This window comes from Calidris pugnax, unplaced genomic scaffold (assembly GCF_001431845.1).
Source record: "Calidris pugnax isolate Ruff unplaced genomic scaffold, ASM143184v1 scaffold317, whole genome shotgun sequence".
Classification (NCBI taxonomy): domain Eukaryota; kingdom Metazoa; phylum Chordata; class Aves; order Charadriiformes; family Scolopacidae; genus Calidris; species Calidris pugnax.
In genome coordinates, this window is record NW_015091111.1 from 1,512,822 (window position 1) to 1,539,379 (window position 26,558).

The window sequence follows — 26,558 nt, forward strand, 5'->3', positions numbered from 1 at the left end:
AATTCAAAAAAAAAAAAAAAAAAAACCAAAAAAAACCCTGACCTGATTCTTTGTGACGACTAGATGCTCTGAATAGCTTCATCTTTATTGAACTTCTATTTATTTAACCTTAATAAATAAATGTATCAAGTTGCCTTTATTAAATTATTTCTTTAATTATAAGTAATCAGAGTTGCTCACTATTCAGTGCATTGGATGTTGGCATTTTAGGGTTGGCCCTTTTATGAGTAATGTAAGTAGGGACATGTTTTCAGAAGTTTCTGTACATCTTAGAGGTCTGTCTCATTGTCGTGCAGCTCTTGGACAAGTTACATTCTGGCTTTCCCGTTGCAAATAAAATGAAAGTCATTTTATTAAAGCTAGTTAGACCTTTTCATATTTCCTTTCTTAATGGCATTGTTGCAGGGCAGAGATCAGCTTGTGTGGGATTGATAATGAAGTGATGTGCTAGCATGTTATATGTAATTTCTCAGGAAAGGAGTACAGAGGGCTAAAACTCTTAGGCAGTCTAGAGGAGAAGGATATAGCAAGGGCCAATGGCTGGAAGCTGAACTGAACAAATGCCCGTTAGAAATAAGGCCTGTTATGTGAGATGAAAATGATTAACCTCTGGAGCAAAGGACTAATAACCTCTTCACCATCACTTGCTATCTTGAGATCAGAATAGGATGCATACCTGAGGGTGATGCTTTAGTCGTGCATGGGTTATTAATTTCAGTATAAATGCAAGTGGATGCTGGTCAGTGGTGTGTGCTTGGTGGAGAGTGAGCTTAGATTCAGCCTTCTGGTCTCTGGCACTGTGACTATACAGCCTGTGCCTTCTATCCCTCTATTGCAACTGAAATTCAAATTGAAACCTTCATGCTGATTCCCCTTCTTCCCCTTCCCCTTCCTTTTTCCCTTTTCCCTTTCCCTTTTCCCTTTCCTTTCTTTTTCTTTTCCCCCCACTGCTTCTTTCTAGGAATTTGTGGGCTGGATATGTTATTTCTCTTACGGTCTTCAACCTCTAACTGACTTTAGGTTTCTTGGGGAGTGATATTTTTTTTTCATAGGATTTTTCTTTTGGCTCCCCTCTCCTTTCTCCAGCTTCCCCAATAGCTGCAGGAAGAGGGGAAGGGACCAAGAATCTGTCTGACTGGTTGCTGCCAACTCGGGTGTGCAGCAAGGGGGAAGAATCCTCTTGAGAGAGGCACTGCTTTCTGAGCAGTGTCCCATTGGTCCTGAGCAGTGCCTGCCAGCCTGCTACGGCATGGAGAAATGATAACTTCCTTCTGAAAACCCTGCCATGGCACAGAGCTCAGACCTAGCTGTGTAGGGGCAGTGTCCGCCTGCCTGCAAGGGCACAAAGACTGGATCTCTCTGGCCTGCTTTCTGCATTGCTGCTGTTCCCTTCTGATCCGGTCCAGGGCTGTCGTCAGGGTTGTTTTATTACTCTCTCACACAGCAGGTATGTGCAGGCACAGTGCTGAGTTGCATTGTCCTTTGAAAAGGAGAGTACAAAGGAGGTTTAACACAGGACTAATGTAGCTCTCCTGTTGCCTAGACAAAGTGTAAAAATGGATCCGAGTTAAATGGGTTTTCATTTGTTTTCTTTGCAGCTCCCCGGGGAAAGAGAGGCTGGAAAACCTTTTATGCTGTGCTGAAGGGAACGGTCCTGTACTTGCAGAAGGTAGGGGAAATCACTGTCTTTTGGAAACTAATTAAAGAGGGATAAAGAAGCAGGCATCCTCTCCGCTCTCACAGCCCACCTCCAGGCTCCTTTCCCTCCAACACACAGCGTAGCTGCTCTCTTTGCACCCTCCCGACATTCAGGCATGAATCCTTTCATTGACACCCTCCCCCTTTTACACTTTCAAGTTCAGTTCCATTGTCCCCATCCACATGTGCACCCTTATCAATTCCAGTTTGTATCACTGCTGTCACTCAAGGCTGAAAAAATAGCCAGCTCCATCAGTAAAGACAGCATAATCTCTGTGTCTTGCTGCATTCTTCTAGGCTGCTTTTAACACTGATTTCATACATATGGCTTCCCCTCCTGTAAGGCTGTCCTCCTTTCCCATCTTTTCATAGTATACTTATCTGCAATGCCTGCAAGGGCAGCTGCAAAACAATTGAATACCAGCTTGGCCTTAGTCGGAATCTGCAGCTTCTGCTCCATAGAAAAATTGAAGGATAAAAGGATACTTCCTTTTTTTTTTCCGCAAAGCAAGATGAGATGCTGGTTTCTAACAAACTTTACTCCCTGACAGCAAGAAGTCTAAAAAAAGTCAGCTGAAATCCTTCAAGTCTTTTGGCACAAGCTTAAATATATTATAGCACAGTTTTAACTATTCTCTTGGGACATGAAACGCAACATATGAGTGAGAAGTGTCAAAATCAAATAAATGGTAGCAGCTAAGTAGATTGTTAAGGCTTCCCCCCCCCCCAGCATAGGTGAAATATTCATTAAAGAGGTGGTGTTTGTCTGAAATGCGCCATATTGTAGAATTATGCTCCTTTGAAAGCCTTTTTACATTTCCACTATATTTTGCAAATATCAGAGTGCAAGTTCAAGTGCACACTGGCACCCTGCTGTGACTTTCTGAAGTTATTGGTTTCATTGAAGCCAACCTGGATAGTCTGTGAGAAGAGAGTAGCATGGATGAAATTGTTAAAGCATGAGGTTTAAAAGGTGGATGATTTGGGTGCACTACATTTTTGAGAGGGCTGAAATCCTGAAGCAAACAAAACAATCTGCAGTCAGGAGGGAAGATTTGGGCTGAAAATTGGATGTGACATGCTCAAAGCCAGTGCAAGAAACTAGAACCAAGCCAGCTGAATCATGACTGAGCCTTTCCTCTGGTCCTCTTGCTGGCAGCAGGTTCAGATTTTACTGAAGTCGCCTTTGTGGCAGGTTTGTACTTGCCCTTTCCTGGGTGAAATGGAGTCACTTGCTTTGATTTCTGAAATAAGTCCTCTTTAGTGTTCACCTGAAAAGACTGCATGGTTCTCAAGGAAGCAAGAAGGCTCCTTGTCCATGACACAGTAATTAATTCCTTATTTGATCTTTGAGGGGGAATTAATAGGCTTTCAAGGGAAAGAAACTGAGATGCTGTCTATTTCAGAATCTTAAATACTTTTGAGTGTCACTGCATATCAGTTCAAAACACTTCCTGTTTGACAAAATATAGAGAAGGTGAAGTAGCATGCAAATTTTCTACAGAATGTTGCTTTCCCCACTTTCACCCTCCATCCTTTGGAGAGCAAGACAGTAATTTCACATCTGATTGCATCTTTGCAAAATGAAATGCATTGCTGGAGTTATTGGTCTTGTTTGTTTGTTATTTGTGTGTCTTGCTCTGTCGCAGCAGTTCATTTCAGTGATTACAGGGTGGTTACTACGCAAAGCTGCGCTCTCCCACTCGGTCCTGAAGACACTTGCGCTGAAACCATCTTACTGTAGCAGAGTGACAAGCAAGACTTCTACTTCAGTGCCATAAAAGGTTGCCAGAGGGTCCTGATGGGAAGTGACTCATTCCCAGAGTGATAGGGCAGCTGTGATCCTCCCCAGGGTGCCTCCAGCCCCTGCTCAGCCACTGTGCCTCATGCTGCAGCTGTGAAACATACTCTGACTTCTCTTCACTGCAGAAAGTCCAGCAGGGCTTTGCTTCAGCCCTGGAATAACCTTTGCTCTATTAGGGATGTGATATCGCAGGAGTTGAGGGTGCCGGGGTTTTAAAATACACAGCTAGACCAAGCTGTTATAGTAAAAGTTGCTGAGCTGTTGTTTCCTTTTGTGGTATACCAGGAGACTGAAATCATCCTAATTTGAGAAAGTTCAGGAGCATTTTAGAACAGCTTGATTTTGTAGACAAGCATAGCTCTGGCAGCAGTCATGGCCAAAGGATTTCTTTGCCTCTGTTTGCCTTGTTTCCTGATACGGAGTGCTATAAAGCAGGGTGCATTCACATATGCACACCCATGTTTTCCCTCTTTCTTTGATTATCTGTATGTGGATGCGTTCCTGTTCAATCTGCTCTAAGTGAACCTGCTTTAGCAGGGGAGGTGGGACTAGATGATCTCCCAAAGTCCCTCCCAGCCCTTCTGTGATTCTGGGTCTATTATCTAGGTATCTGTGGAGGTAACATCTGTGATGATGGTTTCATTGCACTGAGTGCTGTTCAAACAGGGGAGAGAGAAATCTCACTGTTCTAGATACTGTATACACACAAACACATTTGCAAACCTCTGCACTGTTGCTGTCTGTGTTTATCTGTAACTTAGCTGTTGCCCCAAGACACTACTGTAGTATAAATATGAATTGTTTGTAGCAGCTGTGATTCCCCCAGTGGGCAGTGTGATCCCAATTCCACTGTCATTCTGTTTGTATACCAGTCCATTTCTCCTTGTTTTGATGTCAAAACCATGTATGAGAGTGGTTTGTAAATGGTGGTCACTTGAGATTTCCTGGGGAGTTTATCTAGGCAGTCTTGTCTCTGTGCCCACATTTTTATTTTTTTTCCCTTGGAACTGTTCCAGTGCTAATTCCTGTGCTGCATATTGTTTTATTTTTAAATGAGTGATATGAGATGCTTTCTGAATTAGCAAGCACAGAGGCCACTGGAGGGGCTCAGTGGAAGCATTCACAATTAGCCAACTAAACATGCCTGCGCAATATTATATAAAATGAGAGGTTTGACATGTTTGGGATGTTGGCTGTGTCTCTGGGCATCCTCAGGCCAAGGTTAATTTCCTGCCCTCTGTTCATAGCAAGAGGAAATTGCAAAGTAGGAGCTCAACAGAACGTCTGTTCACTAGACTGACATGGGATGTGATGTGTGTACAGAAGAGAGGTTTATAGGGAGAGGACATAAGGCTGACCTCACTTTCTTGCTAGAAATTCCTTCTGTGCAGGACATGGACCTTTGCGTTTTGTGAGGTTTGTAACATATTTGCTCTTTGGTGTGGCACTTTATAATCTTGGATGCTCTCAGGTATTTTTATATAATTTTTCTTAAATGTACTTCCTCTATTAAAATCCAAAAAACTGAGAGAAAGGCCAGAATCATGTAAAGTGTTTGGTGACAAGACTTTCTGAAAGAGAATTTTGCAGCCATCACATGCAACTGAGCGGAGATAGCCACCCACGGTACACTGACTGATAAAAAGCCAAATGCCATTCTCTGGTCTATCAAAAACAGATTTAGAAACACGCTGACTCTGGGTCAGCAGGATGTGGGAAAGTCATTCTCTAGGAGTCTGAGAAAAATGAATTCAGCATGTTGTTGTGTTGTGTGCAGCATACACATCAGCCTTCTTCGATAGAGAGGTCACAGTTCCTTTTTGGCTCCTCATGTATTTCTTGCCACTGTCTTGGTCTAACTTTAGTTAGCTTCCCTCCATTTCAGCTCAGCCTTCATGCTGACACCAGCACACTGCGGCATGTCTGTCCTTGATGGCATAGGAGATATGGATGTTCCTGCTCTCCTAGCGTTCCCTGCCAGTTGAGAAGAGTTGGAGGCCTTAGGAGAGGAATTTTGACAGCACATTCACATCCTTCCAGCTTTCTCTGAGGCTGGCCAACTATGTGGAGACATTTCCGGTATGCTGATTAGTGCCTTTGGAGAAGCTGGCAGAGCCCCAGCTGTCAAGGTAGATTGCAGCCAGCTGATCCGGTGGGATTAGCAAGGATTGTTGTGAACGCTGTCTGTCGGTAAGAAGGGGTTCATAGCCAGGACTGCTTTTGGGACTGCCCAAATGTGGAGTTCTTCTGAAACAGGTTTAGACACCAGGAGGGTTATGGACATTGGATGCATCTCCCAGAGGAAGCTGGGACACAACAGGCAAGGCTATAGATGACACTGTCTCTAGGAAGTAGCTTGAGGAAATCCAGAATATCATGTTTCTGAGGCCTAAATTCATTTCCCTGCCCTGAAGTTTTATCAGTCTCCCTGAACAGTGGAGCCATTAATTTACCCCACAACTACCACCAAATAAATCAGCTTTTGAACCCCTGAAGGAAGGGGCTTGACCTCGGGGTTTGCTTACTCTATCTTCAGAACGGGGCTGGGCCAGATATTGGACAGCCTTCTCCAGTTCTCCTTCAGCTAGCAACTTTGCCAAATCTTCCTTAAAGAAGGTTTAGAGAGTGCCCTACATGGGTGCAGACAAAGTCCATTGTGATATGGAGATTGCTCCAAAGCTTGCTGGGAGTCAAGCTATGAGAGAGAAAGGACATTTGGCTTTGCTCACTACCAGACCATGAAAACCCCTTATGTCACAGATGTCTAGGCTGAAGGCTACCCTTTGGTCATCTGTGCAGCAATGCTAGGCCTGCCAGATGTGTGATGTATGTTTTGCCCTTGTCTGGCCCCAAGTGGAGGTGGTGCTGCAACGGTATTTCTGGTTAGCTGCATCTCTTCTAGCAGAGGTCCCTTCCAACCCCATATCATTCTGTGATTCTGTGAAGTGTCTGAGCGGCAGCAAGTTCTGGGTCTGCCCTAGCTGATCTTCTGTGAGGAAGGATGAGATGTGGCAGAGGAGTGGGATGCTTTGTCCTCCCTCCTGGGAGGTGGTCACCACAGCTGGTGACTCCTCATCCATTGGAAGTCATCTTGGAGAGCCCTGACCAAACCCAGCCTGGCTGAGAGCACAAATGCCTTCAGCAGCGGTGTAGTTGCCTCTGCCTGCACCCCTGGTCTGTGTGCTGCCAAGTAAGCCCTGTAAACCAATTAATACAGGTTAACCAGCCCTTCTCTGGGATGGGTTCCTCTCTGGCTGTTTAAGGTAGTGCTGTCCCTGCACGTGCTCTGCGACCTCCACTCTGTCACCTGATAAACCGCATCTCGTATCTCTTGTGTTGATGTGGAGTGATCAATAGTTATCATGCCTGCGGGGAATTATTCCTCTGTTTTGCAGTTGTCACACCCCCTCCCTTGGTGGGTGTTTTCAGATGAGACTGATTTCTGTGATGTACTCATGGGGAGAAACAGAGTGAATTCCAGACTGCTTTGCCCTCTCCTTCAGAAACTTTGCATAAGCAGAATTGCTGGCAAGTGACCTTTCCTTGAAAAAGTTCCTGGCTTTCTCAAGCCATTTGTAGTCAGGTGGGCTTTAAACTGAACTCTTAGCTACACCGTGATTGTGTTGTCATGCAGCTTCTGTCCCTCAGGAGATCAAAGACTGCACCCGGGCTGAGGCTTGCAACACGGAGGAGTTTGACTCCCTGCTATTGTCACTTGGTGTTAGGAGTGGTACTGCTGTTGTGTCAAAAACCTGGATGGTGCTGTGCTTGCCATTTGCAGACCCTGATCAGAGAGATTTAAAGGAGTTTGCTACATTTGCTTTGTGGAGACTGGTAAGGAGGCTTCTCCACTATGTGAGCGTCTGCCTAGGAGGACATACAAAGGTACTTGTTTGAGAACCCAAACAGGAACCAGCAGCTGGGCAGTGGAGGTGGGGAACTGGTCATGAAGGATGCCTGAAACGAAGACAAATGTTCCACAGCTGTTGCAATCTTCAAATACTCCCTGTTTACTCCTCTTCCTGGCAAGCAGGTGGCAGAATTACTTCTGTCCCTTGCAAAGAGGTTGAAAAAAAGCAAGAAAGAGAAAGGAAAAGATGTTAAAGGTAGTGGAAACCACAGATGCCTAAGTCAGGTTGCATTTGGTTCATATACTTCAGTACTATTCATGACTATGGTTTTTCCCTAGGTTAGGGAAAAAGGAGTAGCACATGGAGAAATAAGATTCCATTTCCCCCCTGTTAACTCCTACAGGATGAATATAAGCCAGAAAAGGCTTTGTCGGAGGAAGATCTGAAGAATGCAGTTAGTGTGCATCATGCGCTGGCATCCAAGGCAACAGACTATGAGAAGAAACCCAATGTCCTCAAGCTTAAAACAGCAGATTGGAGGGTCCTGCTTTTCCAAGCCCAGTAAGTGCTTTCTTCAGATTGTGCCAGTCATTGAGGAAAGAAAGCTGTGCTGAAGGGAGGGGTAAATTCATGCCTGGACAGGTTAAAGCAGAGGCTTAAGAGGTTCAATCTGTTTATTTGATCAGAAATAAGATTAAGTGGTGATTTGATTAGGGTGCACAAGTAGTTCATGAGAGAGAAACATCAGGTTTTAAGAGGCTTTTTAATCTAGCTGAGAAAGGCGTAACAAGATGCAGCAGCTGGAAGCTGAAGCCACAGGAAATTCAATTTGGAAACAAGGCACAAACTTTTAACAGTGAGGGTGATTAATCATTGAAACAAATGTCCAAAGGCAGTCTTGGATTGTCTGTCTCCTGATGTCATCAGGTCCTAGCCGGATGTCTTTCTAGAAGATATGGTTTGGTCAGAAATAAAGTTACTACTTAATACGAGAATAATTTGATTAAGTTCTTCAGGCTCTGATATCCAGACAGAACAGATGACCTGCCTTTTGCTTCTGACATTAAAAACCTGTGCATCTGTCTTCTGCGTGAGCCCTTTTCTACCAAGATCTGTGTGAAACCTCCTAGAGATCTGTGGTGTCCAGCACAGCTCAGACCTTAGGACATACGTCTAAATAAGGTCATTGGCTGTCTCTGTTGCCCATGTCATTTGGATTGGATTAGGAAAAGACGTGTGCTAGGGTGAATTGTGGACCTAATCACAAGCCAGCCTGTGACTGAGATACCTGACATGAACCACTTGCAAAGATAGACCACAAGACTGAGCAGACTCTAAGACTTGTCCTATTCTGGTTATTCTCGCTTTTTAAATGCTGTTGAAGGGGTGGGAAAGAGGTGGAAGAGACTGAGTCAACAGGTGCTTAACACATGTTTCTTCCCCAGGAGCCAAGAAGAAATGCAGACCTGGATCAACAAGATTAATTGTGTGGCTGCCGTCTTCTCTGCACCACCATTTCCAGCAGCAATTGGCTCTCAGAAGAAGTTCAGTCGCCCACTCCTGCCAGCTACCACAACGAAGCTATCTCAGGTGAGCTGTTTTTATATAGAGGGTAGGTGACAGCGATTTCTCTGGCTGGCTGGAGACTGGATGGTGGTCCTTGGCATTGTTTTGTGCATTCCTAGAAGAAAAAGGCTCGCACTGTAAATCTCTGCTTGCTTCCTTATGCAAGATTTGAAATGTGGGGGGAGAAGGAGCAGACTTTAATATAATTGTTTTATATTTTTGAAGGAAAGAAACAATCACTAGCATTCCTAGTACCAGATACAGAATTTTCATCCTGCAGTTATGGCTCTGCAGAGGACATTTCAAATACTGTCTGACTGCTGTTTTTTTTGAATTCGAGTGTTTATAGCCACTCTTTTCAGAAGAAATGGACATACTCCTGGTCTTTGGCTTATTGGGGTGATAAAAGGTGAAAGCTGATGCATCAGACAAGCATCAATTATATTTCTCCCACAGTACTTTTCCAGACTCCAACTGTTACCAGCTCAGGGATTTCCTGTTAGTGTATATTTATAAACTGCCTCTTACATGAACGTCTTTGGTCAACCCTTGTGATCGCATAAGCTTTTAGCTTCTACAACATCCCATGGCAGGGAGTTTCACAGCTCTACTACTTCTTGCATTAAAAAACACCTGCTTCTGCTTGTTTCGGACTGGCTGATGCTTGCACCTATAGCTCTGTGTACTTTGGGAGCTGTGATGCATGACTGCGATTCCTCCTGCACTGGCAGGAAGACAGTATTGATTGTGTTGATGAGGTTGACGGAGTGGCAGAGGTGATAGATCCCAATCCTAGCTGTATACTTTACAAGTAACCTCCTGTAGCTTTTAAAGTCATCTGCCTGTGCTGAATTGCTTCTTAAATGCATTTTTTTGCCATCTTTATAGCTTAGCAACGCTCCTTAGAAACCACTATGTCATAATCTGCATTTCTGTAAGGGGGTGGTTTTTTTATGTTACCCCTGCTTTTTCCTTCTCTGTGGCAGTAGCCTTTCTTCTTACAATGTGGTGACCGACTTTCCATCTTCTATTCTGGGTTAAAGTTTAAAATGTGTCTTGTACAGAATAATATTAACTTGCCTTATCCTTATGGTTTTACTTTTTGCTCATGCATACCTTTTTCTAAATACTTCAATAATTCAGTCACCAGTCACCAAAAAAAGCTTTTTTTACTCATCGTTGTTCTGTGTGATCGTTCCATTTAGTACGTTATTTCCTAGTCTCATTGTTTCTGTTTAATCTGGAATGGAAAAAAATAGAAAACAGCCCTGTGATTTGTGTCTCAAAGAAGGGGAGACACGAGAAGTGGAATAAGATAAGCTGTTTTAGCTAAAGGCAGAAGAATGTTAAGTGTTCAAAGCAGATAAATTCAAAGGCAAGCAGAAATATGTCTGCTTTTATCTGTCAGTGTGGAAAAGCTGCCAGCAGGCTGCTTCTCATTTGGCAGACAAAAAATATGAATTGTCAAATCCCTGTGGCTGCTGTTTAGGATTTTGTGGGCTGAATCATGATGGACAGTACTCCTTCAAAGGGCCTGTTCCTGGTCAGGCAGAAGTCGAGATGTGGTGCGAACCTAACATGGGTGAGGAAGAGAGGTTGGACATGATGGGTTGTGAAAGATCATTGCACCAGTTTTGCTTTCAAAAGCAGATCAGGGTCTGATCTTGGTTAGTCCAACCAAAGAGCAATGTGACGAAGCTATATATAAAGGAACAGCCAGTCTTAGAAAAGATCTTCTAGGGTGGTTTTTTCCCCTTTTTTCTGAGAATATGCACACACACACAAAAGCTCCAAAGGGCTGCTGCCCTGGAAATTACAAGTGCCAAATTAATAGCTGCTTAAAGACCTCCTGTCATCAGGCTGTAGAACTCACTGCAACAGGGTGTCACTGGGACCAGAGATTCCGCACAACGTAAAAAGTGGTTGGGCTCTAATATAGAGAGCAAGCAGATCCAGGTTAGTTACTAACAGCATCAAGAATTTTTGGCAGCCAGTAGCGAGTGGTTTGAGCCCTACCATATATAGGCACAGGCAAATTATCCCACATGTTTCTTTCTTCAGTTGTCTTCCAAAAAGAGTTGAAACACAAGATTAGCTGGGGCTCAGCTATCATCATCTGTAGAAGTTTCCCCCCTTTCGGCTTCTTTCCACAGCTCCTGCTCAGTGAGCTGAGAGGCTCAGTCCCTGGTGTGACTTACAGTGTGATGGAGACATGTCCGAGCTGGGCTTGAAGCTGCAAGCTGTGCAGCCACAACACTGGGGGACAATGAGGGGTGGCTATCCCCTTCTCTGAGGCTAGGCACACACGTGGGAGCAGAGCTGGGTACTACCTGCTGTTACGACTTGTTAAGTCACTGAGATCTGCATGATCATGTCTATATTTTGGAGTTACCTAATTCAAACATAATTTCAGATGCAAGCATAGAAATGGCCAGAAGGCCATGCTGCAGGAGCTGGAAACCTTCTGAGCTGAGGGAAGGTTAGCTGACAGATGGACTGGAGGAAGTGAGTGGGCTTGGAATTATGATAAAGGAAATTGCCTAGAAAGGGAGAGTAGGAGCTCCTCACTTTCTCCAACTGCACAGTGGGATAAAAGCTGGTAGCAACTTAGAAAAATTATATATCTTTTGGGGATTGGACAGCCCTTACTTTTCTGGATGCATTGTATTGTTCTGAACAAAAGGAAACCACAGACCAGAGAGTGATTGGTGGTGTGGAAATGGAAGGAAGGGCCCTGACTCGATGTCCTTTCTGTCCTGGAAGGAACTACTTTTACTTTGAAAGGACCTGAGGCAGGGTCTTCGCCTGTCTCATTCTGCGCTTGGTCTGACTTGCATACACAACAGCCCTAATTAATTTGCCAAAAAATGTATTAGAGCAGAAGTGTCATGTTGTCAGTAATGCTCTTCAGCAAGCTGCTTCCGTTGCTCTCAGCAAGGCGACGGATGACAGGTTTGCTATCCTTCCCAGTGGCATCTGCTAGCTGCTGAGTTTTTCTGCAAACTTGGCCACTTTGCTTGGGTGCCTTTGAGAGAGCTGTTGGGGGCAGAGTTCTAGGATACCAGACCTTATCAGTCTAATTAAAATTAGTTAAAGGAATGAAGGTGTGGGAGACTGGCTAGCTGAGAAGGGTCAGCTAGTCCAGCAAGAGCTTAATAAGCACCATATTCAGCTTATCTAGCTCCCAATAACTGCAAGGCCTTGAAGTTGTTCTTCTGGCCTTGAAGGCAGCTGTGGTCCAACAACAGAATGTCTGTGATAAGGCAAACATGTAACTGTAAGAAAGGAATTTCGGGCGGAACTGTCTTTTTAGAACTAACCAATAATGAGCTCTCATTTTGCAATATGTATGAGCTAATTATGAGTGTGCATAAAAGAATGGTAGTGTGTCTAAATAAACGAAGCTTGCTGATCACTCATATTGAGTGCTCATGTCTTCCCTCCGTCGCAACATGAAGGAGAGAAAGAGAGAAAGAAACAAACAAACAAAGAGAAGCTACTTCTCGTAGGTATTATTGTACAGGGATTTCTTTATTTTCCTTTGCTTATCAAATATTTTAGATTCTGTCACTTAAGTGCCTAATGTGTTTCTGAAGGATGAACAGCTGAAGTCCCATGAAGCTAAGCTGAAGCAGATCTCCACTGAGCTTGCTGAACATCGCTCCTATCCTCCTGACAAGAAGCTCAAAGGCAAGGAAGTAGATGATTACAAACTGAAGGACCACTATCTGGAGTTTGAGGTATGTATGGGAAACGTTCTTACTTCTACTTTTTGGGTCTGGATGGGGCAGCTTGTCTTATACTTGGGGTACAGTCTGGAGTTCTGCATTTTTCACCCTGTTCCACTAAGCAGTATGTTCTTGTTAGGCAGATATGTAACAGCAACCCCAGAAGCTGGGATGTGGCTCCTCTTTCTGATAAGGACTTCTTGTGACCTTAGCCGTGACTTTAGCTCCCCATCTGTAAAATGGAGGATAAAAATGTGACCCTCTGTCCTTGCCTGATGTATCTATTTGAAGAGATAGGGTCTTCAAGCAGAAACTGTCTCATGTTGTAAGACTGTGTGTTGCCTAGTATGTTGGCACTTCAGTCTTTATGGAATGACTGCATTCTGCAGTAATGCAGATCATGGTAAGTGTCTTCCAAGGGTATGTTCTGAAGGAACTGGTCTTCTAAAATTGTCTTAGGCATGCCTCGTCAGAACCATTTGTGTTGGATGTCAGGATGAGCAGGAAAAGGGTAGAATTAAAGATCACAGAACTGAGGGATGCAGCTTACACAGCTGCATTAGAAAATTGTTCTGAGTACTGAAACAGCAGCTTTTAGACGTCATGGTGTCTGCCACATTGTAGGGCTATGAGGGAGGGGTCAGCAACCATAGATGTATGGTATTTTTCATGGCTGCACCTTTGAGCTTTTTCCCCCAGAACTGCGAGTCAATGTTACCTTGGGTCTGAAAGGATCCACCTTTAGATAGGCAGTCCCTGGCAAGGAAAAGCTATAGTCTGGACAAGAGAAAGAGCAGATAAGACAAAAGTCAGAGAGACCACCAGAGGAGATGCTGAAGGCAACACAAGCCTCCAGAACTGAAGTAAGCCTACTGCCATTTGTTATATGAGTTCATTTTGGAGGAGCTCTTTTTACTCCTGGACTTGACTGGTTTTGTACTTTCGCTTTTGCAGAAGGTTGTAATCACTGTGTTGCGTTCGACTTTGCTGTAGCTCTGGGCTGCATCACATACAGTGAGCTTGAGGTGTTTTGCTATTGTTTTGTATAGGGAACACAGTTGGCCAGTTTGTTCTTCCACATCCGACATACCTGAAATGATCTGACCAAAAATCAAATGAGGAAGTGATGGACAGGGCTGCCAAGCAGTGAGTACACAATGATGTGAACAGGAGGGACTACATAATCAATAAAACAGGGCCAAAGTGAGGTGATGGGAGAGCTTGCATGACTTGAGTGCTGCCATAAATGGTTACAGGCTTTTTAGAAATGACAGACAGGAGGAGGGAGGCACCCTTTATATGAGTGAGTAGCAGGCAAATATCAAACTTTGCCTAAGGAAGGGTGATGAGCCAGCTGAGAGTTTGTGGATGAGAATTAGCGGAAACACCAAGATGGGTGTCATTGTGGTGGCTGTCTGCTAGGCTTTATTCAAAGAACTGGAACAGACCTTGTGTTTGCTGGCCCTGGTCCTCATGGGGAACTTCAACCACCCCTTTATCTTCTGAAGGGACAACATAGCAGGGCATAAACAAGCCAGGACATTTCTGGACTGCATTGACAACAACTTCCTCACACAGGTGACTGAGGAGCAGACAAGGAGAGGTGCTTTGCTGGACCTGTCACTTATAAACTAGGAGGAACTGGTTGGGGATATGAAGGTGAGAGGCAGCCATGGCAGCAGTGACCACAAGATGTTGGACTTCATGATCCTGAAAGGAGGAGTCAAAATAAAAAGTAGGATCACAACCCTGGACTTCAGGAGAGCTGACTTTGGCCTGGTCAGAGAACTGCTTGAAAGAATCCCATTAGACAGAACCCTGGGGAAGAAGAGGGCTTTGGGACAGCTGAACACTTTTCAAGAATCACCTCTTTTAAGCTCAGGAATGGTTCACCCTGACAAGAAAGACACCAAAGAAAGATGGCTGAAGGCCTTCATGGATGAACAAGAAAAAAGAAGTGTGCAGGAGGCAGAAGCAGTGACATGTGACACAAGAAGAATAGAGATACTGTCCCAGCACATAGGATTGCATTTAGGAAAGACGAAGTTCATGTAGAGTTGAATCTGGTGAAAAATGTGAAGGGCAAGAAGAAAGGCTTCTATACTATGTTAACAGCAGAACAACTAGGGACAATATGGGGCCAAGCTGGGGCCCATAATGGGGTTGGGGACCTAGTCACAAAGAACAGGGAAAGGCCAGGGTATTGAAATGTCTTCTTTGTCTGGGTCTCTACTGGTAAGACCAGCCTTCAGCAGTCACAAGCCCAATGGGAACATGTGGACCAACTTACCCTTGGTGAAGAATGATAAAGTTTGGGAATATTTAAACTGGACATGTGCAAGTCCATGGGATCTGATGAGATGCACCCATGAGCACTGAGGGAGCTGGATGATGTCATTGCAAGGCCATTCTTGATTACCTTTGAAAGGTCATGAGGTTTCTGAGGTCTGGAGGAAAGCAAATGTCATTCCTGTCTTCAAGAAGGGAAGGAGAAATTTTTCAGGGAACTACAGGCTGGTCAGCTGCTTATGCATCTGTGGGAAGGTGGTGAAACAAATTCACCTGCAAATCACTTCCAAACACATCAGAGACAACAAGGTGATTGTGAGTAATGAGCATGGCTTTACAAAGGGGAAATCATGCCTGACCAACATGATAGCCTTTTACAATGAGATGTGTGGTGGATGTTGTTTGTTCTTGACTTAAACAGGGATTTTGACATGGTTTGCTCTAACATCCTCATAGACAGGCTGATGAACTGTGGACTAGGAAATCAGCAGCAAGGTGGTTTGGAAACTGGCTGAACAATTGAGATAAAAGGGTTGCGATCAATGGCACAATGTCAGTTTTGAACACAGCACTCAGATGCACAGAGCAAAGCCACACACTTTCACTTTGTAGGGGTCTTGTTTGACTTGGGAGAGCAAATAGTTTCTTGACTTTGGGTCCTTGACACAATGTAGGCTGGAGTGTTTAGAAGATTTTAGAAAGACTGGTGGAGAAGGAGATCGTTGTGGGTTTTTTCTGTTTTCAGTGGCAATCTTTAGAGAAATATTAGAGAAATATTCCTCGGGTACCTCAGTACAAAGCAGAACCAGTACAGCCCAGGAAACAAGAGATACCTTCTTCCCTAGTGACAGCCTTGAACGGCAATTGAACTGCGCAGTTCAGATATGTGATCAGCACTGCAGGCAAGTGGTGGCACCAACTTCAGTTGCATACGAGAGATGGTGATTCAAGGTGCAGCTGTGCAATGCCATCTTACCTTCACAATTGGCACAGATTTCTCAGATCATGTTGAACTATCAATAGGCAGTGTGGGGGAAAAAAAAAAAAAAAAGGTGAGCTCTGTGAAAATCCTGGATGGAATCTCCTCCAGTTTTGGGGTTTCTTCACCTTCTCTTCAGAACGAAATCCTGTCAGGATCAGGCAGGACCTTGCTTCATGGGGTCAAAGCAAAAGGGCGAGAGTCAGGTGAGGCAGTATTTCTTACATGGCTCTGTCAGGCTGAGACTGCAGACCAGACCTTGCATCCGTGTACCAAGGGGCATGCTGATACATCTCCAGATTCACACCAAAAGGGTCTCAGAGTCCCAAAGGAAGCAGCATTCCTTCCTGTTAGGAAGGAAGAAGCCAGGTGTGTTTTTTGTACGCCCTTGTAATTCCTTTTTGTTCACCCACCAGCATGGCCTTCATTCTTGTCCCTGATGAAAGACAAGTGAGATGGTGTTTCCTTCTGACAGGAGGTGAACTAGGAGGTGCCTGGTGCTTGTTCAGGGATGCAGCCACGCGCATTTCTTCTTCCAGGTGTCCTTGCTTGTAGACATCAAGGAAGGAACATTTCCTCTGTGCTTGCTGAGGAAGTACTGTACCAGATAATGGCTGTTCATTGCAGCAAATTTATGGTTTGAGAGAGATCTTTTGAGTGCTGTCAGGTGAGAGGTGAAGCCAGAAATTTGATTCTGATGAGGGTGGCTACCTTATCTCCTTTTTTTATTATGTGCATTTAGTCTTCAGGGATAATGTTGCAGAAGTTTTTAAATTGTTTTAACTTTTATGGTTTTACTTTCCTGATAGAATTTTCCAGATTGATTTCTTTTAAGGAAAAATTTCCACTAGCTGTAATACCTAGCTTCAAATATCAGATTACTAAAAGAGCAAGTTTGTTGTGGTTGAAAGCAAAATAGGATCTTCCAAATGCATTGCTTAATTGCGATAGAAATGATGGGCCCACAAAGTGCAGGGCAAAATAGCCACTGGCAGACATATATGGCAGAAACTGGTCCTGGATTTCCATTCTGATTGCTGGGTCTTGTGACCCTGGTGGTGTTTACCGGACCAACAAAAAGCAGAAGTCCATATGGCAGTAAAGTCCCTCGCTCCCTTGATGAATGCTACACTGATCCCAGGCTTAGAGCACCGGCTTGCCTTCTCTTTTGCAGAGGTGTCCCATTTGTTGTGCGATGAATCATTCATCAGCCCAGTGCATCATCATCAGGGCTCTGCTTGCTGTTTCTCCATTTCCTTTTTTTATTGAATGACACATCTTACCTGCTTCATGTGTTTGTCTCTCGCATTGTGGAGCTGGAGCTCCAGATACGGAATTGATAAGAAAGCTTTTTTATTTAATTTTAAGGTGGATACTTTTATGATCCTCCTCTATGAGGTTTTATTTATTCAAAGGACTCTTTGGAAGCCCAGTCACGTTCTCTCCTCTTTTTTTTCCCTTTGTATTCCACACTTCAAAGCAGTTACCAAGCTTTTTGACTTCCTGCCCTCAAATAAGTATCATTACCAGAAATTTATTCCTTTATTATAAATGGGAAAAAAATTTCTTAAACACATTTTCCTCTGTCAGAAACATAACAGTTTGGTAACTGTTTTGCCACTTTGAAATATAAATTAACAATCAATATGGATGTTTATGTCCTCCTTCCCTGACCCACAGCCCACTGAGATCACCTTATTTACAATGTCTGCACCATATTTTTAGTAGATATGTCAGGGGCAGGTTACTGAACACATCTCAGGAGGTGGGTTACTCTGTTCTCAGGACCTCCTGCCCCAGCCTCTGGTTTTGAGCCCTGCAGGGATCGTCTGCTAATGTATGCTCATTTTGTTTGTTGCTGAGATGTTACCGTGCACAAAGATGTTACTGTGGCACATGGAGCTATGTCTTCCCACAGGAGAGGGAAAGCTCTGCTCCAGGCAAGGAACAGAACAAGTGGGCATGGGGCACAGTAAACTTCTTCCAGTTGACACCTTCATCATTCACCATGAGTGGCCCCATCAGGGGAACATGCCATGCTGCTGTCATAACCCTCTCATCTGCTCTTTTTTGTTAAGGTCTGGCCTCGCAGAGCATCCTTTCGTGGACTCACTGGTGGCTGAGCTGATTCAGTCTGCGCTTAGCAGGACAATTTCTCCCCCGTGGGCTCAAGCAAAGAAAGCAGGACCTGCTGGTGGGAGTGGAGGGTTGCAGGGGAGAGCCGTAGCCACCCAGCTCAGGATTTTTGTTATCCCTCAGTTTGCAGCACTTTATCTCCATGCCTTCGTGGGGCACATAACACCTCAGTGTGTACGAGCACCACAGAATATGACTCAGCATGACTGAGGTCAACGAGCTCTTGCTCGGTGGTATTACTCGCCATCCGCTCCAACTGTCTGGGCGCCAGTGTTCAGCAGAGCACCAGGATTTGTGTGCTGCAGAACTGAGTGCCTCTAATTGCACGGCAGCCCCGGGCTCAGCCTGCCTGAAATCCTTTTTGTACTGTGTAATTTACATTAGCCACCATTGTTCATGTCCACATCAGGCACCATTGTTTGCATCCTTGTTAGGCTCCTGGCTTTCAAGGCCAGCATAAACCATTAAGTTACCCAGACGGTCTCTCAAGTGCTTCTGCAGAGTTTCTTCCAGACTGATCCAGGCCTTTCTTTTCATTTCCCAGAAAAATCGCTATGAGATTTACGTTGGCCTCCTGAAAGAAGGGGTGAAGGAGCTGCTGAGCGGAGGAGAGAACGATGCGCCAGGACTGAAGAAATCCCATTCGAGTCCCTCCTTGAATCAGGAGTCTCCAGTTAGTGCCAAGGTGAAACGCAATGTCTCGGAGAGGAAGGACTACAGGCCAGAAACACCCAGCATTAAGCAGAAGGTCACTTAGGGTGGAAATAGCAACTAGGGGAACAGCCATGCAGCAAAGTACCGGTGGTCAAAATTTTTTCATTTAATAACCTGTCATTCACAAAAAATAAGTGCATCTGCCTGAATGGGGTGTTAGTGACATTTTCTATTGTATATTTTGCTGTTTCTGTGCATATTGTGGGAGATGTCTCTGCTCCTGCTTTGCTTTGCTTTGTTAATTTGTCATTTAGCAATTGAAGCATCGGGACTTTTTTGTGTTGTTCTGTTTCTAAAGGAGGTGGGGGAGGGGTAGAGAGCTGTGAGGTATATTCTGTCTCTTCCCCGTTTATCTCCTCCCATCGGCACGTGGCTTTCATCTCTCAAGTCACTTGTCACTTTATTTACGTGGTGGGTGGGAAAGTAACTGGACAAATGCTGCAGTGCTGTGAATGCAGGCTGTAGCTGTGAGGAAACGGCTGTGCAGACGGGCAGCTGCAGAAGCAGGCTGGCTAGAGCCAGGGGTGCTGGGAGCACTGGTTTCCTGACAATGCAGAGCCTGTTGGTACTGGTACTTAGCAGCAGGTGCTACAGTAAGTAGTCGCTGTTGCTTATCTTCTGCACTGGCCCTGGACCCACGAGCGCAAAGGGACGAAACCTGGAAATGGCTGGCAATGCTGGGATGACAGCTTTGGAATAATTTGTTTGCTTCTTTCCAAGCAAAAGAGTCTTCACCTGAGTTAGCAGGCTGGGAGGTATCCAAACCCATACCCATGCTGTCTCTGCGGTCAGGGAGATTAGGGGTTACCCGGTGAGAATGAACCTGCGCTTTAAATTTATTTGCGGAGGAGGCTGCTGTGGGTGTCAGCCATTAGCATTGTATTTTAAAGACAAAGGGCCTCTGTGTAGTTTTTAACTATACGCTCTCACTTAGCTGCTATGTAGAGCCTTATGGATATATTGTGCCCCGATGCTTCCCCTTCCAGGAGTTTCCTTGTTGGTGTGCACATACAGGTGTTTGCAATTTCTCTGCTAGTGACAAAGCACTTTGCCTTTTCTCTTCAGGAAGGGATTCTCCTCAGCTCTCTGTTTTCCTGCTTTAGCTCACATACAGATGGAATAGGCCGGTGCAGACCGGAGAAGGGGACAGACCTGTCCTTGCTGTGGGCCAGGTTTTGGTGCTGTCTGGGCTACTCCATGCCAGGAGGTGGGCACAAGGCAGCCTCCGGTGTGGCACACCCTACCCTCCACCTGCAGGGAACCAGGCTGCCTTGCACCTCCTGTGTACCCTGCACCAGGCTTTCGGAGGGGGGAGCACAGGACAGGGAGAAACTACCGTGGGTAGAACTTTCCATACCATCAGTGGTGCCCAGCGACAGGACAAGGGGCAGTGGGCACAAACTGGAACACAGGAAGTTCTGTCTGGACACGTGGAAAAACTTACTTGCTTTGAGGGTGGCAGAGCACTGGAACAGGCTGCCCAGAGAGGCTGTGGAGTCTCCTTCTCTGGAGATATTCAAAACCTCACTGACGCAATCCTGTGCAACCTGCTCTAGGGGAACCTACTTCAGCAGGAAGGGGTGGAGGGGTGGTGGTCTAGATGATCTCCAGAGGTCCTTTCCAACCCTTGCCATTCTGTGATTCTGTGAAAGGTCCTGTTTGTGCCACAGACCAGTCTTCAGGCACAGGGAGTAGAAATATGATGTAGAGATCATTTTCCTGTTTCCCAGCCCCTCTCGCTTGGGCGGCATCATGGCTCTGCAGAAGAGTGCTGGCTCACCTCTTGCTTACCACCCTGGGTTTTAATCTCCAGTTTGATAGTGACCTGCTGGGTGAGCTTGGGCAGGTCTCTCCCATTTTGCTTTGCCCTTCCCCTATGCAGAGTACTACAACCAAACTGGCCTTTCCTGCAGAGCAATTTGGGAAGTAATGTTGAGGGCCAGTTGAAAATTGTTTGTTGCTGTTATTTTTGTTGTGCCTGGCACGGGGATGTAATTCCTGATGGATGTAATTCTTAATGCATAAAGAAACGTCAAGATCAACACAAGGACTGTTTAGAAATGTGCTGGTGTTTCCAGCGCAAGTAGTCGATGGGCCACACATCAAAACAATTACCACCTGGGTGGATTTGTGCTCTGCTAGACTTCCCAAAGGGTCCAAGCCAATTAATCTAGTTTATTGAACTGCCAGTTCAGTGGGCAGGACAGGAAGTGATCAAAGAGAAAAGGGCCTTAACAGGCACCTCGTGACTTGCTTCCCCCACTGAAGACCACCATGCAGCAGCTTTCTCGGTGTTGTGCTCACTGCTGGCTGTAACAAAGTGTTGTGCTCTCAGATGCCGGGAGGTGTTAGAGCAAATTGATTGCAGTTCGGCACCGAAACCAGATGGGACTGTTTCCACAGGTGACAGAGGGACGCGCGCATCTGGCATCTGCCACTTAGAGAGGCCGCTCCATGCTAGAAGTCAGGAGGTCGGCCCCTACCCCTGGCAACATTGCTAAAAACTGCAAAGTCCTGAAAAGAAACTGTCAGTGGTTCCCAAGCACTTGGCCTTTAGAAGTTGTGAAGGCTTACAGTGGGGGCAACGTTCAGTCCTCTTCCTGGAGAAAAGAGATGCCTTGTGCTGCTGGAGCCAAAGTGATGTGGTGCAGCCTGCTGTGTTGGGAGACTCTGTGTAGACAGGTGCACGATAGTGCTCATTGGGAGGGATTGTTTGAATTAATCAACATTGATCAACAGCTCATGGAGGGGAAACAAAGCCAGGAGATTCCTGCAGCTGTTCATCATGCTCTGGTGGTTAAAAACAAACACAGAGAAAAGAGAGAAGAAGAAATTCATTTGGGGAATGCCAAATGCACATTTGAGAAGAAAATTTGTCTTGTCTTAGATAGGGTCTTTGGAAGCATGCAGCAGAAACAAAAAAATGTGCAGATTTGTAAATGGGCCCTGCTTGGCTGTCAGGCCAGGGTTGTCCAGATGAGTTTCTGGAAGGCAGGCAGGAACTTGCCCAGCAAACCTCTTGTGATTATGGAATGCAATGCTTTTAAAGGCAAAGAAGTGACATTTAACTTTTTTTCCTGTCTTTTAAAATATTCCGGTTGCTGTAGACTGCAGTTAAATTGCTGAGCTCAAAAAGAAATTATTCCTGTAAAATGCGTTTCCCAGCTTTGACATAGAAACTGGATAATTCCTCTTCAAAGTCATTGCAGAGGAGATGATTTGAAGCAATAGGAAAAGTCAAAAAGTGAACTGCAAAAACGTTTAATTTTTTTTTCATTATTTATTCTCTGTTTTCATGTATACTTCTAAATGGATTAGGTTATATTTTTAAAGTCTCATCTGGTCTTAGCAAATGCAGTTTTTCACTACGTTTTTTAGCCATTAAACGTTTGTTGAGCTTGGAGCACTCTTAGGGAGACTGCTGAGGTGTGCAGATTAGTTTGCAGAGAATTTTTCAGGTTCTGCTCAAGTTTTAATTAATGCCATTTTGCTCCATTGCTTTACAAATTCTACACATCCCAGGCACCCATGTGAAAATGCTCATTTCAGACGCTGAGATAAAGGTGATCCTGTCATGAATGCGTAAGGCTTCTGACTCCCTTCAGAACAGGATAATCTACTAAGCAGTACTGTAATTTGGTTTTTTCCCCCCACTGCTATTGTAAAGGGTGGAGGCAGGTTCACAGGAGATCTCAGCGGTGGTGCCACTGGGAGTCTGGACAGATAGCTTTGCCTGGTACCCTGCCTTTCTTTGCTGAAATGTTTGCCTCTAGCAGAGATGAGTGCTTGACCTCCACAACTCAGGAGCCCCTGTTGCAATGTCTAAGCATGCTCCGCTGATTTCCAGCCCTCCTCTGCGACCCACCGTGCACCTGAACTCAGTATCAGCAGAGCAGCCTGCAGCTTTCTTGGGGGTGCTCAGTGAAAGCAGGAGTTTCTGGCGGACCACCACGAGCGTGTGTGCATGCAAGTCAGCCTTTGCATTGGTGCTGCGGGGGGGTGTCATCCTTCCTTGTCACCCCCCCTCCCCTCGCCGATGCAGCAGGCAACCGTTACTCAAGCAAGGCTTCTGCCTGCCTGTTGAGAGGGGGGTGCAAGGAGCGGAGCAGGATGGGGCCAATGGCTCCTCTCATCACCCCCACTCAAGATGCAGGCAGAGGTCCTGGAGGGACGCATGCTGCTCTGAAGCATTGCTGGTTTCTCCCCCATCCCAGGACGGGATCATCTCCTCTCTCCAGCTGAGGGAGGAGAGAGGACCTTACCGGCTCTGCAGCTGGCAGCAGAGAGGTGAGGGAGAAGGACAAAATTGCTTTCCCCTCTCCCTGCTGAGCAAGTGAGATACTCTCCTGAAGCTAAAACTGTGCTCTCCTCTGTGAGCCAGCGGGATGCAGCGGTCTGGTTGAGATGGTTTTCGTTCGGCAGCGGCTGCGAAAGAGACTCTCTGGGCCGGCTGTGTGTTTGTGTGCGTCTTGCAGATAAATCATGCATGGACCAGTGAACATGACTACAGCTTTTTAATCCAGTATTTATGTTGTGTCTTTAATTGATGTAGAAAGATAAGTCAGCCAGCAGAGTGATTAATGCAGCATTGCTGGGGGGGAACGCTGTTCAGCTGCGATGCTGACTCAAATAGTTTTTCATCTATAGCCAGCCACTTGTAAATGGTTACCAGAAGCTTTCTAAAGGCTTGTAACAGCTCATCCCTTAAGTGTTTTCCCTCTGATTCTGCCTGCTCCCAAGGTGCAGTCTGTCCACGTTTTGGGGCTCCTCTGGAGACCATTGCTCAGTCGAGCCCTGCTCTGAGCAGGAGTTTGGAATAGCAAACCTCCAGAGACTGGAATTGTTCAGTGACTTTTCACAGCTCCAATGCCTTCTGGTAACAAGGCTGGTTGTTCTTCTGGCTTGAAACAGCCAATATTTTTGCCTTTCTTTGGTGAAGGAGTGAGGTTCTCGCTTGATTAGAACAGCTTCTTCAGTGAAGGTGGTTGTGGCAGTGGAGAAAGTCAAAGGTGGCAGGGTTATCACTGGGCTTCTGGAGGCATTGCATGGTAATGTTCCTCTTGAAAGCAGGGAAGGCTTTCTTTGCAGACAGTGTACCGCTTACCGTGTCTGCATTCTCCATCCTTGAATCAATTTGGGTCTTATCGCGGTTAGTCTGACAGCTCCTCCTCCTTTTCTGTCAAGCTGCTCCTGTCTGTCATCTTAGCACCTCAGCTGCTTCTGTGTAACAGGTCTCTTTCCTTCCATGCTTGCAGAAATCCAGAAAATTTGACTGTCCCATCTTGCCTTGAGAAAACCTGCTCTGAAGCAGCACTGTGTTGAATACATAACCCTGGGAACAGCTTTTTCATTCTGCTCGTTGGGAGCCTGTGTTTCCAGCCACAGTTATAGCTGGGAGGTGTGAGACAGAGTCCCAGACTGCCGTGATTCTCTGCCGTTACACTGCAGGGATGCAACGTCCCCCCTCCCGCACTCAGACCAGATGCTTGTGACATTCCATCTCCTTTCTAAAAGTCTTGGAGACAGAGGCGACCCATGATGTGGGGAAACTTTGAAATGCTATTTTGCCAGGAGCTGGGTACTTTCCAAATCAGGCCATACATTTTGCATCCTTTTGGGGAGCTGTTTTTTAAATAAATAAATTAAAAAAAAAAAACAACCCACAACAGAAAAACAAAACCGTTTTCAACCAGTGACCCCCAAGCACAGAGGGATGGTTGCTGGAAACACTGGCTTCTTTTGCAGAGGCGAAGGCAGCATACACATGTTATCTCAAGCAATCTTCCAGCTTGCTGCTTGTTAAAACTTTCCCCAGTATTGATCTCCTGAGGCTCTGGGACGTCACATCTTCTCTGAGAGGGCAGTTATAAAGTCCACATTTCTCTCCAGAGCACAGCCAGAGCTCCCCAGCATGTTTTCCCACTGTCTGATACCTAGGCTGCCTACAGGGGTGAGCCAAAGAAGCTGTCTCAGAAATACCTTTGAAAGAACTGGTCTCCAACTTGTGCTTTTTTAGAGGATATTTTTTATTGCATGTAGGAGCAGTGTGCCTGGCCTCTTCTCTCTCCCAGCTGCACCTGGAGCTTCGCTGTGTGTAGGACTCGAACATTTTTGGGTTTTTGTCCAGTTTTGTTCAACATATTTATCAAGACAAGAGTGGGACAAGACAAGAGTGTATCCTCAGCAAGTTCACTGATGATACCAAATTGGGAGGACTGGCTAACACTCCAGAGGACTGTGCTGCTATCCAGTGTGACCTGGACAGACTGGAGAGCTGGGCAGAGAAGAACCTAATGAGGTTCAATAAAGGCAAGTGTATGGTCCTGTACCTGGGGAGGAAGAATGCCAGATACCAATGTATGTTAGCGGTGGACCTGCTGGAAAGCAGTTCTGAGGAGAAGGATCTGGGGGTCCTGGTAGATAGCACACTTTCCATGTGCCAGCAATGTGCCCTTGTGGCAAGAGGGCCAATGGGATCCTGGGCTGCACAGGGGAGAGTGTGACCAGTAGGTTGAGAGAGGTCATTCTGCCCCTTTACTCTGCACTGGTGAGGCCCCAACTGGAATACTGCATCCAGTTCTGTGCCCCCCAGTTCAAGAGGGACAGGGAACTACTGGAGAGAGTCCAGCGAAGGGCAACAACGATGATTACGAGATTGGAGCACGCCCCTTCCGAGGAAAGGCTGAGAGAGCTGGGACTCTTTAGCCTGGAGAAGAGAAGGCTGAGGGGAAACCTTATTAATGGTTTTAAGTATCTAAAGGGCAGTTTGAGGGAGGATGGAGCCGGACTCTTTTCAGTGGTTCCCAGTGACAGGACAAGGGGCAATGGGCGCAACCTGGAACATGGGAAGTTCCATTCAAATATGAGGAATAACTTCTTTTTGGTGAGGGAGACAGAGCCCTGGAACAGGCTGCCCAGGGAGGTTGTGGAGTCCCCTTCTCTGGAGATCTTCAAGACCTGCCTGGATGCAGTCCTGAGTAATGTGCTCTGGGCAACCCTGCTTTAGCAGGGGAGCTGGAGTTGACGATCTCTAAAGGTCCCTTCCAACTCCAACAATCCTGTGATTCCATGATTTTCTCCAGCAAGAGGAGGCTTTGTCAGCCTCCAGAGAAATTATAACACCTAAGCTGAGCATCAGTGCATGGGACAATGATACTATAGGAAGACAGTCAGAAAGTAGTGCCTCCCTCTCAGATGCCACCCTCGGGTCACCTGCTGGAGGCTGTATGCTGGAGCATTACCCTCAGTGCTGGGGGTACTGAGAAATGCTGGCTTCCTTGTCCACCTGCACTGTGCTGCTTGATGGACTGTCCCTGCCGCCTGCTGCTTTTCTCCCTTGTGACAGCAGCACGCTCATGCAGGGGTGCCACAGTCCTGTTGTTAGGAGGCTGGTTTAAATAAGAGCAAGGAGGACAGGTCCCAGGAAGATGTGCCCAGATGCCCTCTGGGAGTATCTCTTCTCCTGCTGGCAGTATCCAGTTGAACAGTGAATGGAGGCAGGCTCAGCCCTGCCCAAGAGAAGACACCTTGCTTGTCAATTTTGTTAGCTGTGTTGAGGCCATATTTTAATTTTTTATTAGAGCACTTCCCTTAGCAAATGCAAGCAACAGCTTTCCCAAGGGCCGCACCATTGACCTGGTGCTCCCATGGTCAGAAGGAACACATTTAGGCCAGCCCAAAGTGTTCTCTGTCCTCCCCTTTGAACAATGAACTACTCTGTAAAAATTAGAAATGTTTAAACAGTGAGGAACATCCCATGGCATCTGCTGTTAAATCTGGGCCAGGAATCAGCT

The 26,558-nt window shown here is 45.8% G+C and overlaps 1 protein-coding gene across 3 annotated transcripts in view; it reads left to right on the forward strand.

The window, feature by feature from the left end:
• PSD3 (pleckstrin and Sec7 domain containing 3) overlaps positions 1 to 25,257 on the forward strand; it is a 110,140-nt gene extending 84,883 nt beyond the window's left edge. For all 3 annotated transcript variants that reach the window (XM_014958125.1, XM_014958127.1, XM_014958126.1), the window contains 5 exons: positions 1,599 to 1,669; positions 7,757 to 7,914; positions 8,799 to 8,943; positions 12,516 to 12,659; positions 18,596 to 25,257. In XM_014958125.1, coding sequence (XP_014813611.1) covers positions 1,599 to 1,669; positions 7,757 to 7,914; positions 8,799 to 8,943; positions 12,516 to 12,659; positions 18,596 to 18,808 — 731 coding nt within the window. In that variant the 3' untranslated portion in view covers positions 18,809 to 25,257. The remainder of the gene's footprint in view (positions 1 to 1,598; positions 1,670 to 7,756; positions 7,915 to 8,798; positions 8,944 to 12,515; positions 12,660 to 18,595) is intronic.
• Positions 25,258 to 26,558: the final 1,301 nt, after the last annotated feature.